Here is a 16069-nt window from a genome sequence, read left to right on the forward strand (position 1 = left end):
ATAAATCAAATGCCCTTTTTAGAAAAACCACCACCCCGAACCACATAAACCAAATACCCTCTGCCACGTCCGGACCAAACTACAATAACAATTAACCCTTATACTGGCCAGGACGTGACACAGTTCGACAACATACAACAACACAGAGTTAAACATGGAGTAAAACAAACATACAGTCAATAATACAGTAGAAAAATATGTCTATAAACAATGTGAGCAAATGACGTGAGATAAGGGAGGTAAAGGCAAAAAACGGCCATGGTGGCAAAGTAAATACAATATAGCAAGTAAAACACTGGAATGGTAGATTTTTAGTAGAAAAAAGTGCAAAGTAGAAATAGAAATAATGGGGTGCAAAGGAGCAAAATAAATAAAATAAATAAATACAGTAGGGGAAGCGGTAGTTGTTTGGGCTAAATTATAGATGGGCTATGTACAGGTGCAGTGATATGTGAGCTGCTCTGACAGCTGGTGCTTAAAGCTAGTGAGGGAGATAAGTGTTTCCAGTTTCAGAGATTTTTGTAGTTCGTTCCAGTCATTGGCAGCAGAGAACTGGAAGGAGAGATGGCCAAAGGAGGAATTGGCTTTGGGGGTGACCAGAGAGATGTACAAGTTGGAGCGCGTGCTACAGATGGGTGCTGATATGGTGACCAGTGGCGGAGATAAGGGTGGACTTTACCTAGCAGGGTCTTGTAGATGACCTGGAGCCAGTGGGTTTGGCAATGATTATGAAGCGAAGGCCAACCAACGAGAGCGTACAGGTCGCAGTGGTGGGTAGTATATGGGGCTTTGGTGACAGAACGGATGGCACTGTGATAGACTGCATCCAGTTTGTTGAGTAGGGTATTGGAGGCTATTTTGTAAATGACATCGCCAAAGTCGAGGATCGGTAGGATGGTAAGCTTTACGAGGGTATGTTTGGCAGCATGAGTGAAGGATGCTTTGTTGCAAAATAGGAAGCCAATTCTAGATTTAACTTTGGATTGGAGATGTTTGATGTGAGTCTGGAAGGAGAGTTTACAGTCTAACCAGAAACCTAGGTATTTGTAGTTGTCCACATATTCTAAGTCAGAACCGTCCAGAGTAGTGATGCTGGACAGGCGGGCAGGTGCAGGCAGCGATCGGTTGAAGAGCATGCATTTAGTGTTACTTGTATTTAGGAGCTGTTGGAGGCCACGGAAGGAGAGTTGTATGGCATTGAAGCTCGTCTGGAGGGTTGTTAGCACAGTCTCCAAAGAAGGGCCAGAAGTATACAGAATGGTGTTGTCTGCGTAGAGGTGGATCAGAGAATCACCAGCAGCGAGAGCAACATCATTGATGTATATAGAGAAAAGAGTCGGCCCGAGAATTGAACCCTGTGGCACCCCCATAGAGACTGCCAGAGGTCCGGACAACAGGCCCTCCGATTTGACACACTGAACTCTATCAGAGAAGTAGATGGTGAACCAGGCGATGCAATCGTTTGAGAAATCAAGGCTATTGAGTCTGCCGATGAGGATGTGGTGATTGACAGAGTCGAAAGCTTTGGCCAGGTCAATGAATACGGCACCACAGTATTGTTTCTTATTGATGGCGGTTACGATATCGTTTAGGACCTTGAGCGTGGCTGAGGTGCACCCATGACCAGCTCTGAAACCAGATTGCATAGCGGAGAAGGTGCGGTGGGATTCGAAATGGTCGGTAATCTGTTTGTTGACTTGGCTTTTGAAGACCTTAGAAAGGCATGGTAGGATGGATATAGGTCTGTAGCAATTTAGGTCAAGTGTGTCCCCTCCTTTGAAGAGGGGGATGACAGCAGCTGCTTTCCAATCTATGGGAATCTCAGATGACACGAAAGAGAGGTTGAACAGGCTAGTAATAGGGGTTGCAATAATTTCAGCATTTATTTTAAGAAAGGGTCCAGATTGTCTAGCCCGGCTGATTTGTAGGGCTCCAGATTTTGCAGCTCTTTCAGAACATCAGCTGAATGGATTTGGGAGAAGGAGAAATGGGGAAGGCTTGGGCGAGTAGCTGTGGGGGGCGCAGTGCTGTTGACTGCAGTAGGGGTAGCCAGGCGGAAAGCATGGCCAGCCGTAGAACAATGCTTATTGAAATTCTCAATTGTAGTGGCTGTTCGATGCTAATGCTTATTAACACCCCAGCCATCCTACAATCCAAGCTTGATGCCCTCAATCTCACAAAAATTATGAATGAACCCACCAGGTACCACCCCAAAGCCGTAAACACTTGCACCCTCATAGATATCGTCCTAACCAACTTGCCCTCTAAATATACCTCTGCTGTTTTCAACCAAGATCTCAGCGATCACTGCCTCAATGGCTGCATCCGTAATGGGTCAGCGGTCAAAAGACCTCCACTCATCACTGTCAAACGCTCGCTAGCGGAACACCTGCTCCAATATCCAATGATGGGCGTGGCGCGAAATACAAATTCCTCTAAAATCCGAAAACTTCCATTTTTCAAACATATGACTATTTTACAGCATTTTAAAGACAAGACTCTCGTTAATCTAACCACACTGTCCGATTTCAAAAAGGCTTTACAGCGAAAGCAAAACATTAGATTATGTCAGCAGAGTACCCAGCCAGAAATAATCAGACAGCCATTTTTCAAGCTAGCATATAATGTCACAAAAACCAAGAAGACATCTAAATACAGCACTAACCTTTGATGATCTTCATCAGATGACAACCCTAGGACATTATGTTATACAATGCATGCATGTTTTGTTCAATCAAGTTCATATTTATATCAAAAACCAGCTTTTTTACATTAGCATGTGACGTTCAGAACTAGCATACCCCCCGCAAACCTCCGGTGAATTTACTAAATTACGATAAACGTTCACAAAAAACATAACAATTATTTTAAGAATTATAGATACAGAACTCCTCTATGCACTCTATGTCCGATTTTAAAATAGCTTTTCGATGAAAGCACATTTTGCAATATTCTGAGTAGATAGCCCGGCCATCACAGGCTAGCTATTTTGACACCCACCAAGTGTGGTACTCACCAAACTCCGATTTACTATTAGAAAAGTTTGATTACCTTTGCTGTCTTCGTCAGAATGCACTCCCAGGACTTCTACTTCAATAACAAATGTTGGTTTGGTTCAAAATAATCCATAGTTATATCCAAATAGCGGCGTTTTGTTCGTGCGTTCAAGACACTATCCGATGGGTAAAGAAGGGTGACGCGCTCGACGTGTTTCGTGGCAAAAAAATCCAAAATATTCCATTACCGTACTTCGAAGCATGTCAACCACTGTTTAAAATCCATTTTTATGCAATTTTTCTCGTAAAAAAGCGATAATATTCCGACCGGGAGTCGTTGTTTTCGTTCAAAGAGGGAGAAAGTAAACATGTTGTCGACTCGTGCACGCGCCTCCAGTCTCATTGTTCTCAGATCGACCACTTACAAAATGCGCTAATGTTTTTCAGCCAGGGCCTGCAAAGCCACCATTCATCTTTCTGGCGCCTTCTGAGAGCCTATGGGAGCGTTAGAAAATGTCACGTCATGCCAGAGATCCCCTGTTTTGGTTAGAGATGATCAAGAAGGCCATGAAATGGTCAGAGAGCGCTTCCTGTTTGGAATCTTCTCAGGTTTTGGCCTGCCAAATGAGTTCTGTTATACTCACAGACACCATTCAAACAGTTTTATAAACTTTAGGGTGTTTTCTATCCAAAGCCAATAATTATATGCATATTCTAGTTACTGGGCAGGAGTAGTAACCAGATTAAATCGGGTACGTTTTTTATCCGGCCGTGCAAATACTGCCCCCTATCCCCAACAGGTTTTAAGGTGTGCCAAGAAGAATGAAGGCTGTAATCACTGCCGAAGGTGCTTCAACAAAGTATTGAGTAAACAGTCTCAATACTTAAATACATGTATTTCAGTTTTTTCTTTTTTATAAATTTGCACAATATATCTTTTTTTAATCCATTTTAGAATAAGGCTGTAATGTAACAAAATGTGAAAAGTCAAGGGGTCTGATTACTTTCCAAATGCACTGTATATAGGGGTGGCAGGTAGCCGAGCTGACAAGGTAAAAAATCTATCGTTCTGCCCTTGAACAAGGCAGTAAACCCACTGTCCCTAGGCAGTCATTTTAAATAAGAATTTGTTCTTAACTGACTTGCCTAGTTAAATAACGGTAAAATAAATATAGGAATTTCTAATGCTCCCTGACCGTCTGGCTTTAATTTAGGTGATGATTAGCGAGATGGACACAGTTAAGTAATGGTATAAATGTAGGTCCATTATCATTTCTACAGTTTCAATTTGGTTTCAAACCTTTTAAAGTGCATTGAGCTTGTTTTTGTTTGTTTTTTAATCAAACGACCCATGTGCCGGGTGGTTTGGGTTGGAGAGTTCTTCCTTACAAAATACATTTAACTTATTTTCTAACTGTACTGTACAACAAATCAAAAAAACTATCTTTCTGCAGTGCTTAAAAGCTTTTATCCTCTAGTCTGTTGGGCTCTGTGGAGTATATGGCATGTTGAATAAGTGTACTTGCCTGCCTCCTCATTAATGACTGTCTTTGTATAATTGATTATCATTTTTTGCCTAATGGAATTTTTTATTTGTATCATTTAACATTTGGCTTCTAATTAATGTGGGGAATGGGCCTATTATTTTTTTGGGGGGTTGTATTTATTTTTCAACTTTAATTGTGCAGTTATGAATCAATTTGCAGTGTCTGAAAAAAGACTGTCACTCCTGGGGTTTCTGTATTGGATAAGCTGGAATGTGCATTGAATAAACTATAATAAGCTATACTTACTTATTCTAAATGAATCACAATCCAGTCAGTCTCCACTTTGGTACATCAATTGATTTACTTATGGGCATAGCATTAAAAACTTCACTGTACAGCAGACTAGGACAAATACAGGTACAATGAGAGGGAGGGGCAGGTGGAAGGCTTACCTAGTTTGTGTTGAACATATTCAGCCATTGAAGGGCACAACTCTTAGATTGTGTGAGGAACAGGTATGTGTATTGGGCAACACGCCTCTGCTTCTGCTTGCGTGGAGTTGGACTCAATGTGAGTACCTGTGTGGTAAAAACAAATCACTCTTGCGGGACTTATTGTTGGCTCTTGAGAACTACAGTACATCTTGCTTGAGGGAAACATGCTATCCATGTTGGGTCACATTGGCCATCATTTCTGCATTAACATTGTTGGTTTGATGTCCTGTACAAGGAAAAAACACTTCCATGCCAACAGGTATATCGCATGTGGCCAAAGAAAAGCCTTCTGATATGGTGCTACTCTGTGTCCCAAATGGAACCATATTCCCTTCATGTTGGGAATAGGGTGCTAATTGGGATGGAACCATAGCAATTGTACAAAGAGAAGCTGCACTGTGAAGTGGAGAAAGAACTGGGTCAAGCCAGTTCATATGCCCCCAGGCTGACCTGTCAGACTAAATCAGATTTTGCAGATATGGAGTTTTAGTTTTTTACGATACTTCAGTTTTTTTGTTGTTGCAATGAGGTCCTTTATAAACTTACCGAGGGTCAGATATGAATCTGTGTCCAGTATGAACAAAGTTAGAGGTATTGTAGTTTTGCGAACCAATGCTAATCAGCATTAGCGCAATGACTGAAAGTCTATGGGTATCTGCCAGCAAGCTATCCCTTTAAGGAAAACATGCACATGCTAAAGCAGAGCATTGAGAGCATTATTACACTGATAATGTGAGCATACAACCATCTTAGAGCAGACACATTTAGAAGAAAAGGTACCTGTGTGCTGGATGTACCTATCCCTAGAGCTGGGGCAAAAAAATATGCTGCTTTGTATATACTGTTTGTGGTTTTAGCAGCATATATCCTACTGTGTAGGGTTTTTTCTTTGTATTCTGTAGGTGCAGTCAGTCTCATCGACTCGCTTCATGAACTGCCGTTACTTGAAACTGTTCTCCCCCAGTGGTCTTATTGAATCATTAGCAGTATCATTGTTTTGACTGAACCTGTCCTTTTCCTCTTGTCTTGCAGCTTCACACTGATCTGGATAAGGGCGAGAGCGAGGTGAAGTACACTCTCATGGGAGAAGGGGCCGGCTCCATTTTCACCATTGACGCAACGACCGGGGACATCCATGCCTTAAGAAGCCTTGACAGGGAGGTGAAGCCTTATTACACCCTCCGTGCACAGGCTGTCGATATCGACACCAACAGGCCCCTGGAGCCCGAATCAGAGTTTGTAATCAAGGTCCAGGACATCAACGACAATGAGCCAAAGTTTCTACAAGGGCCATACATAGCCAGTGTCCCTGAGATGTCACCTGTAGGTAAGAAGAAATATCACCAAAGACTTTGTTGGTCCTGTTTCTACATCTGCATTGCTTGCTGTTTGGGGTTTTAGGCTGGGTTTCTGTATAGCACTTTCTGACATCGGCTGATGTAAAAAAGGGCTTTATAAATACATTTGATTGATTGATAGTGCACTACCTTTGACCAGAGAAAAGTAGAGCACTATGTAAGGAATAGGGTGCAATTTGGAATGCAGACATAATCACAAAATGCTTCAATTACCTGCAAACTTGACATAACAAAATAGTTTTTAAATTCTGAGAAATGCATCTATCACATAGAGTTTTAGATCGAGACAGAGTACAAAAATATATTATAAGAAACGGAGTGTTATAGCCACAGGTAGAACAAGAGGGAGGAAAACAGATCCACAGATTTGGACTTTTCAGCAAGCGAGCCAGTTATGCCCAAAGTGCATGAGTACATTGCGGATCGAGGCTTGTCTTTATGCTCTCTACTTCAGGGAAGGCAGATCAAGGTAATTCACTCAGATTGGCTCCTCTTCTTCTGAATAGCAATGGAGCCCTGGCGAAGAGAACAGCATATTAGATCTCTCCAAACGCTGAATGGAGCAAGGTACAGTCAATGCACACTCCACACAAAACATTTGTGGAGTGTACCTTTTTAAATCACCATGGTCCCTTTCAAGCTGATCTAAAACATGGCCCAGTCTTCTACTCCATGCAGGTAAACAGAGCTGGAAGGCTGTGTGTGTGTGTGTTCCAAATCAGGGGCAGGAATGTAGGACCTGCCGGCGAAAATACTGTTTCCTTTAAATGAGGGACTGAGCAGGAGGGCTGTATGCTTTGGGAATGATGATTATTTTCAGATTATTCTGCAGTTTGTGTGTGTGATAAATGGTTCAATACGGCATTGATGGAGTGTGTACCTGAGAAAAATATGAATCACTTCTAATTACATTAATAAAATGTATGGAACTGATAACCCTTCCTTGGGCTAATGGGTGTGGATTCAAAAGACCAATTTTGATGAGTACTGTATTTTTATTTTCAAAGAACTTTAAGGAACTGGAATGAGCCAAGCTAAGTGGTGTGATAAGGGTACAAGGCGAGACCCAAATGCAGACACAGGAGGCAGATGGTTGAGCTCCGATATTTATTACGACAAAAGGGGTAGGCAAAAGGCAGGTCGGGTACAGGTGAGAGTTCATAAACCAGGTCAGAGTCCAAACAGTACCAGGCGATAGACAGGCTTGTGGTCAGGACAGGCAGGTGTTCAGACAGGTGGGCTCAGAGTCAGGACAAGCAAAGGTCAAAACCAGGAGGGCGAGAAAAGAGAGACTGGGAAAGCAGGAGCTGAGAAACAAAAATGCTGGTTGACTTGACAAACAAGACGAACTGGCACAAAGAGACAGGAAACACAGGGATAAATACAGGGAAAATAAGCGACACCTGGAGGGGGTGGAGACAAGCACAAGGACAGGTGAAACAGATCAGGGCGTGACAGGTGTATAGTTTGTTTAGCTATTATTAACCCATTTTAAACAAAGCACTTGTATTTAAAAGTTTTATGGAACTGGAGCTGTTTATAAAAGGATTGTATCACTAAAAATCATAAGCAAAAGCATTAATACAGTACGTGCTGATAAACCAGTACAAAGTAACTACCTATAGTAGTTAAAGTGTAAATGACCAGCATCTCAGCTCCATTATACCTGGATACGTGGTGCAGGGCTTTGTTAGGAAGGATTAACACTCTAATCTCTCTCAACTAATATTTTCATACAATTGTTATCATCTGCTCACAGCGCAAATCCTGTTTAATAAAGCCTTGCTAAAACCAACTAAGAGATTAACATGTGTCAATGGCCATTTGTGGATCTAGCTTCACTTGGATGTCCACCTAGCATACTGTACAGTACCAGCCTGTACATATGGACTAAAAAATACATATCTCGTTTAGCCACAGTAGTGATTTCATTGAGCTAGTAGATAGAATAATTTCAAATTTAATTGTAGATCTACCTGCTTCTTTAGAGTCAGTGGATTAATGCAATGCTGTTTTAGATTCAAGCTACAGTTATTAACTCTGTTCCTGATACTGCAAGAAGTTTGGATGGCTGCCATCTTGTTTCCTATTCCTGCTGTGGATGGCTCTTTGTTTCCTTAACGCTTGCAATGTCTAATGAATGAGTATCTTCTGGCTAAATATCCACTTGCATAGTTCTGCAAATGTATATTTCACATAGTCAATAATTCAACGTTCCAATATTGCACACGTACCTTCTATCATATCCTCTTCACACCTTAGTCTCTGTGCCTCTGTCCCAAATGGCTCCCTATTCCCTACATAGGGCATTACATTTGACCTGAGGCCTGGTCAAAATTAGTGCACTTTTTAGGGAATAGAATGCCATTTGTGATGCACTCATGGTGGCACAAGCCGCTAAATAGTATGAAAAAAAAACTTCAAAATTGACTCCATCTGAATGATGCAAATGTATGTGTTTGCTTCACAGGGACTTATGTGACGCAGGTGACAGCCACAGATGCAGATGACCCTACCTATGGAAACAGTGCCAGAGTGGTCTACAGCATCCTCCATGGCCAGCCATACTTCTCTGTGGATCCCAAGACTGGTAAATAAGATGGGCAACATCAGTCAAAAATGTATCTAATTTGGTACTTTTTCTCAATGTTGAATGCTGTTATGTTTATAGATCGTTTGAAATAACAAAAAGGGGGGGATACCTGTCTGTGTAAACAATGTCAATAGCTTACTTGTGTCATGACGTGGCCCTTTCTGGGTGTAGATCGTAGCTTCCCCCCTCTCTCTCTCTCCTACACCCAGGTTCTGTTATCTCAGGTTATAAATTCCTGGCGGAGACTCTCTCTCCCTGGCCACGCAGAAAGAGAGAATACGGAGAGAGAACAAGAGATTTCACTTGGCCGAACTCCTAAATCCCCAAAATGGGAGAATTAAACTATATGTCCACTTGTGAGAATGTGGGAAGGGTCCGTGGATACTTAAGGTACGAGTATGATGAGTGGGTTTCATTTGGTGACCTCATGCAGGACAGGAAACACATAACTATATCACTGAATGTATACATTTCTTAATTGTGGGGTTTGCATCAAATTATTGTATAAAATGAATGAGTAAAGATGAAACTATTTGTGAAATGATGTAATGTGACGTTAACCTTCAGAATGAGAAAATTATATTCCCTGTAAAGTTTAACTAAGTCATTGGACCCCGTGAGTACAGACATGATCAGGCGTCATGGAACCGCCCTTTTCTAGTGTTACGAATAAAACACATTTCCTGAGGAAATCCTCTTCAGACTAAGCAAACCCTCAGCGTGAGCTGTGGTTGCAATGGTTGAGTACCAAGACTAGAAAACCATACCACGTGGCACATTGGCTACACGGGTGGAAACGGTTAAACTCTGAGACTATCGATCTCTACAGAATAAGAGCAAATCTTAGATACTAATTACTAGTCTGCAGCTAGAAATGATGTAAACCTGGAATGCGAATACCGACAACCGCCGAAACATCTACTCTAAGAACAATGGACGCCTGACGGATCCATTACAACAGACACTATCAGGAGCCGGCGATAGAGCTACCACCATGAGTAACCAAAGACTCTCTGATGAACTGACTCTCCAGCAGACGGACCAACGATTCCAACAGAGAAGACAACAGTAAGGCGTGGGTGTTTGCTGACGAGGAATCAAGTGCAGGAAAACAGCGATTCAGGGTAATGGCTTTAATAGGCACACTGACCAAACGACAAGCCAACCCAAACAGCGCACTACAAAACAAAGTGCCCCAAACACAAGGGACAAAACACAGCTTGCGCAAACATACACACCACTGAAAAATGTGCAACAAACAGTGTGTAACCACGCACAGCATACAATGAAAATAATTCCGCACAAAGAGCAGGTGGGCCTGCTGGCTAATAAAGCCCGCTAATCAGCCCAACTAAGAACAGGTGCACCTAATAAAGAAAAGGGGGAAAACAAAAAGGGAATCAGTGGCAGCTAGTAGGCCGGTGACGACGACCGCCGAGCGCCACCCGAGCAGGAGCCACCTTCGGTAGGAGTCGTGACAACAACAACGACATATGGGCATAAATATTTTGATTGCAATTATTCCCGAATGAGCGAGCCTTCATGTGCAAAGGATTAGCATTTCAATTAATATAACTTTCCACTGTGTGTAGTAATCCATTTTGTCTTTTCCGCTCCTTTATCGGTCTACACCCCCTTTTCTTTGTATACCAAGGCGTCATATCGGTTCAGCCCACTAAGGGATCTTCCCTATCATTGTTAGTAACCAATATCTACTGTTTGTTTGTTATGCATTTTTGTGATCATTTAGTTAGTTAGTAAATAAATGATTATGCAAATTGGTGTATGGATGATTGTAACAGTTGTCGTCGGGATTAGAGGACCAAAACGCAGCAGGAATGTGGATGCTCATCTTGATATTTATTTTAAATAAAGAGAACACCAAAATAACAAAGAACTCACGAACAACAAAACAGTCTTGTCAGGCTCACACAGGCAAGAAACAATCTCCCACAAACACTTAACCAAACACATACCCCTATATAGGACTCTCAATCAGAGGCAACTAGAAAACACCTGCCTCCAATTGAGAGTCCAACCCCAATAAACTAGACATAGAAATACAAAAGACTAGAGACCACATAGAAATACAAACCTAGAACATAACCCCGGAAATAATAAATCAAACACCCTACTACATAAAATACCACCCCGAACCACATAAACAAAATACCCTCTGCCACGTCCTGACCAAACTACAATAACAAATAACCCTTATACTGGTCAGGACGTGACAATGATTCATAGTTTAGGCTGGGTTCGTGCAGATAACCAACAATTTACGCCGTTTGGAATGAGACTGACGTAAGGTAAAGAATAATTAGTTAATAGAAGACTAATTGATCAGATATTAAAATATCTGAGGAGTTCTATTCTGAAAAATATAACTTTGTAATCTGTAGATTTTCCGTGGTGCCCCGAGTTCCTAGTTAATTACAGTTACATGATTAGTTTAATCACGTAATAATTATTACAGAGAATTTATTAGATAAAATAACAGTCTTCACCTTTAATGATACTAAAGACACAACACGTGTTAAAAGAAGAATGCCAAGTTTTGTAGCTGTGAAAGTCTAATAGGCGGGCAGATGTTTTTTAACATTAGTATGGGCAAGGTGTTGTTTTCAACTTAATTACACATTATCGATCCGAATAAACAAATGAGCAAAATATCTTGATGTGATTACAGGGCAATGGATTAGAAACAGTGACACGTTATAACTTCTATTTCTTTACTGTGGACTGATAAAGTTCTCTACAATTGCTATACTTCTTTGCTAAAGCAGGAAAAACAATCAATAATAGCGCCTACAAATTACATTTCACACACCTCAATAGTAGGAAATTGGGTTTAGGCCAGTTAGTATATGGCAGCAGTTAAATTCTGTAGCTAGTATAGTCATATAATTAATTACATGTGTGCAGTGCTCACAGCTTTGTCCTCTGGTAAAATGTAAATTTAACCTAGAAAAGGGCATTTCCTGAAGAAAATGTGTGTGCTTGCTTGTCTTGAAGGATTTATGGTGTGAAATAGTAGTGGTAGTGACTGCAAACATAATGATAGTGGGTCTGGATCTATGCCAGTGTCAATGGATCAGCACCTCTTTGACCCTGCCCATCATGCGTGTCCAGGGGCCAACTGGGGCCAGCGAGCATCAGTCTTATAATAGATAGCTAAGTGTCAAGAGCCCTACAACACTCTAACCCATATGTATTTGCTGTAGTCTACTGTTCGATACAGTTTCTACTTCTATTAATGTGTCAAAAAGTCAAATTGTCTGTGTTATAATTTAGATTTTGAATTATGTATTTTAATCTGAAATCATTTGAAAGAAAATGTATGTATGTCACTGGAGAAAAACAGTATCCTCAAGAGTCTTGGTTGAACTATCTGTTATTGTGCAAAAAGTTTTTGAATCTCCCGCTTTTAACGCCCCTTCTCCAAAATAGCAGATTTTTTTGTTGGTAAAGGAATCAGAAAGGATTGCCCCATGGGAGGCAGACACTTCAGCACACTGATGTGGTCCACATTCATATTGGTTTCATAAACTGAAACGACCGGGGGCCAGGTCAAGTCTTTTAAAGAATGGCACTTGTGCTTCTTCCAATACTTTGCTCTGGAGTGCTCTCTTTCTCAAAAGTTCTCTCTTTGTTGTTTCAGAAGAACTGGTTTACTGTTCAACATCCGATAAGCAGGGGGTGGGGATGCGTTCGAGATGTTTTTATCCCACTCCTGGTGGAACAAAGAACTACTGTATGTAATAAAATACTTTTTAAAGAATTCTCAAGAAAAATATATCATTATTGGTCTTAGAGTTCAGGCTTTTCGCTGAAAAATAGCTGCATCCCAGTCAGAAAGTTTTGGTGAGGGGCATTATAAACAGTGAGAGTTTTATAGCAGCGAGGTTTAGAGTGATGCAATGCAGCCGGGTTCATTAAAAGTTTTTTGTTTTTTTGTGAAAATGTTTACTTTACTATAGCAGTCAAAGGTTAACACAGCTGGGCTGCAGCTGTTTTCTGTCCTCCCTCTGTCCTCTCGATTCCTCTCGCCCTCAGTCGGAACAAGATGGAAACCGATTATTATTAGTCATTGTTTGTCTCTTCTGAGTGAACATAGACATATTTCTGCTCTCAGTTTCACATGGCCATATTCTTATCCCCTGATATTGGAAATCCTTAGGGCCTGCAGCGATACTCAATCAGATAAGTGGTTCTGTGGTGTGAAAGTCTGTTTTTGTGTGTGTGTGTCTATCGCCGTGGTTGCCAAGGAAGTTAGCTGGAGTGTGAAGAGAGACAGTGTCCCTGCAGTCCCATGAGCCACTTCAGAATGTTAATGCAGGCATAATGGTGTGGAACTGGCGGGCTGAAGAGTTCATGGTTTACTACCAGCTCTCTCAAACTCCCGATCAACAGCAAATACTGACACTCTCCTTATTTCTCCTCATATGCCACTTGGCTTTTTAAATCTGAGCTCTGAGCAAATGATGCAATGGGTTATAAAAAAAATGTCCAGGTCAAACTGTTGACCCTGTTAGATTTAAGGAGATCCTTTGTTTGACACCCATGACATGAAGACTGCACTTCCCTCCAGAGTCCATTGCTCCAAAGGACCATGGGACGTCTCATTGGCCTTCTTCCCATGATGCATTTGGCTGAGCCAGAGCGGTAGACCCTTAAACGCTTTCAGCAAGCACATCTAATAATAACAAGTATGTTGAATTTCAGTAGTTGTTGCTTTCAACAAGCACACCTAAAAATAATTCCAGTAACTGTATTCTGCACGTGGAACGAAACAGATACTATACCATGGTTAAAATGCAATAGATGGTATTTTTTACACTGATACAACATAGAGCAGATTATCTTTTAATGCTCAAACAGAGATTACCATGGAAAAAATTAGAACCTTTAGCACAATGTCCACAATGATAACACAGTTCCAAATGGGCAAAAAAAAGAAGAGGGGGGGGAAGAAAAGGAAATGGATCACGTTAACCATTTCCAATGTGATATCACAGGGAGAAAGGGAATAAGGAGAATCTATCACAGATCATGCCTTTCCACCCTGGAGAGTATACAGAACACACACTGTGACTGTATTTCCAATCTGATGGCGAAAAAACTGTTAAAACAAATGTTTGCCATGCTGAGCCTGCCTCTACAGCCGAACATACATCAATGCAGCCGAACAAACAAGAAGGAGAGAGGGAAAAGAAAAGAGGGGGAAGGAATCACATGCCTAAATCACCATACACTTCACAGCATCCTCCCTCCCTGCTAGAGCCTGTATCCAAAAAACATGAGAAGATTGTCAAAAAACAACATCCTTTGATTGTTGCACACGCAGAACACAGGATTTTAGGATCAAATGTGACATCTGTCCTTTCATGTGAGTGATGGGGGAATACAAGAAAAGTCAATGTACATCTTGCCCCCTTTACATATCTTCTATCACGCTGACATCTTCCAATCTGACCTGGCCATTACTCTGCTGTATATTTGCTCTGATCTCAGGGTCCCTCAAAGCCTCACTAAGTTCAGTATTGAATGTCAAGTGTCTCCACTTGGTGAAAACCTCTATTTCTATCTATCTCATCAGAGTGCGAATTACACCATGACATTTGGGGGGGTTCTATTAAGTGCATGAACTTATGTCATTTAAAGGATAAAAATTAATTACCTTTTAATGTGTCATGAACATGACCAGTCATATATTTTAATCTGATAGCCAAACAAATCACTTCACAAAGTAGGCTACCTGTGCATGTTCGTCCACTCCAAAATTATTCCATCAACTAAACTGCATGTACACTCACGCCATTTGATGAATGGAAATAGACATCTGTTTATAAAACACCAGAAAGTGTGCATAATGACATTCAGCGATTGCCATTGATTAGGCCTACATTCATTGATGCGTCTTGCTGACGAATTGACCTTTTTTGTAGACTGAAAAGTCGGGACACCTGAAATGGGGCTGAATCTGTCCTGGAAAAAAATTGGATGGTCACCCTAACACACATGGTGAACTTACTAGACCAGGCTACAATGTGTATTACCATGAACTTCAAATAGGCCTACCGGTAGCCAGTGATGTAGTGGTAAAAAAATAGGTGGGTAAACTCTGATTGCAGGTTAAAGTGAAAAAAGTAATGCTCCCTATACTTTTAATGCATTTTTCTAAAAAAGGTGGGTTAACAGCGTTTACTTGCATTTACCCTCCACTAGGCCTACACCACTGCCGGTAGCCTGTCCTCTCAACCGAGACAATTTTTCACACATGAACACATGCAGAACAGGTAGCCTACATTCAATATAATACAGTACATGAGTTGAATCAAAACATGTTTCACACCCTAGCTCGTGAGTTGTCCATATTCACAAGTTAATGCTTGGAGTCCTCACAGATCATGTGACATAAAACACTACCTTTCTTTCCTTACATTAATGACATTTACGACAGTGTTATTTGTAATTATTAAGCATTTAACAATTTAATTTGAATATTTAACTTAAACCCGGTATGAACCATGGATCTTTGAGATCTTGAAAAATGCACTGTAAGTGTAACTATGCCTACGTAAAACATTTTGCTGTGAAAGCAGTTCTCATGGGCACACAAATCCAAAATAATGTAGGCCTATGCCATTGCAAAATTGAATGATTATAACCGAAAGTTAACCTCTTTTAACAGAAAGAGTCACCTTATAGTCAGTCTATCACAGTGCAATCCGTTTTGTCACCAAAGCCCCATACACCACCCACCACTGCGACCTGTATGCTCTCGTCGGCTGGCCCTTGCTACATATTCGTCGCCAGACCCACTGGTTCCAGGTCATCTATACGTCTTTGCTAGGTAAAGCTCCGCCTTATCTCAGCTCACTGGTTATGATAACAACACCCAGCAGATATATCTCACTGGTCAACCCCAAAGCCAACACCTACTTTGGCCACCTTTCCTTCCAGTTCTCTGCTGCCAATTACTGGAACGAATTACAAAAATCACAGAAGTTGGAGACTTATATCTCCCTCAATAACTTTAACTTTAAACATCAGCTATCCTAGCAGCTAACCGATCGCTGCAGCTGTACACAGCCCATCTCTAAATAGCCCATCCAATCTACCTACCTCATCCCCATAT

General features: G+C 41.2%; 1 protein-coding gene across 1 annotated transcript in view; it reads left to right on the top strand.

Moving 5' to 3' along the window:
* Positions 1–16069, top strand: part of LOC115195871 (cadherin-12-like) — a 203963-nt gene that overhangs the window by 128847 nt on the left and 59047 nt on the right. The window contains exons 3-4 of the mRNA XM_029756192.1: positions 6010–6304; positions 8806–8925. Coding sequence (XP_029612052.1) covers positions 6010–6304; positions 8806–8925 — 415 coding nt within the window. The remainder of the gene's footprint in view (positions 1–6009; positions 6305–8805; positions 8926–16069) is intronic.

Source organism: Salmo trutta, chromosome 6 (genome assembly GCF_901001165.1).
Source record: "Salmo trutta chromosome 6, fSalTru1.1, whole genome shotgun sequence".
NCBI lineage: Eukaryota > Metazoa > Chordata > Actinopteri > Salmoniformes > Salmonidae > Salmo > Salmo trutta.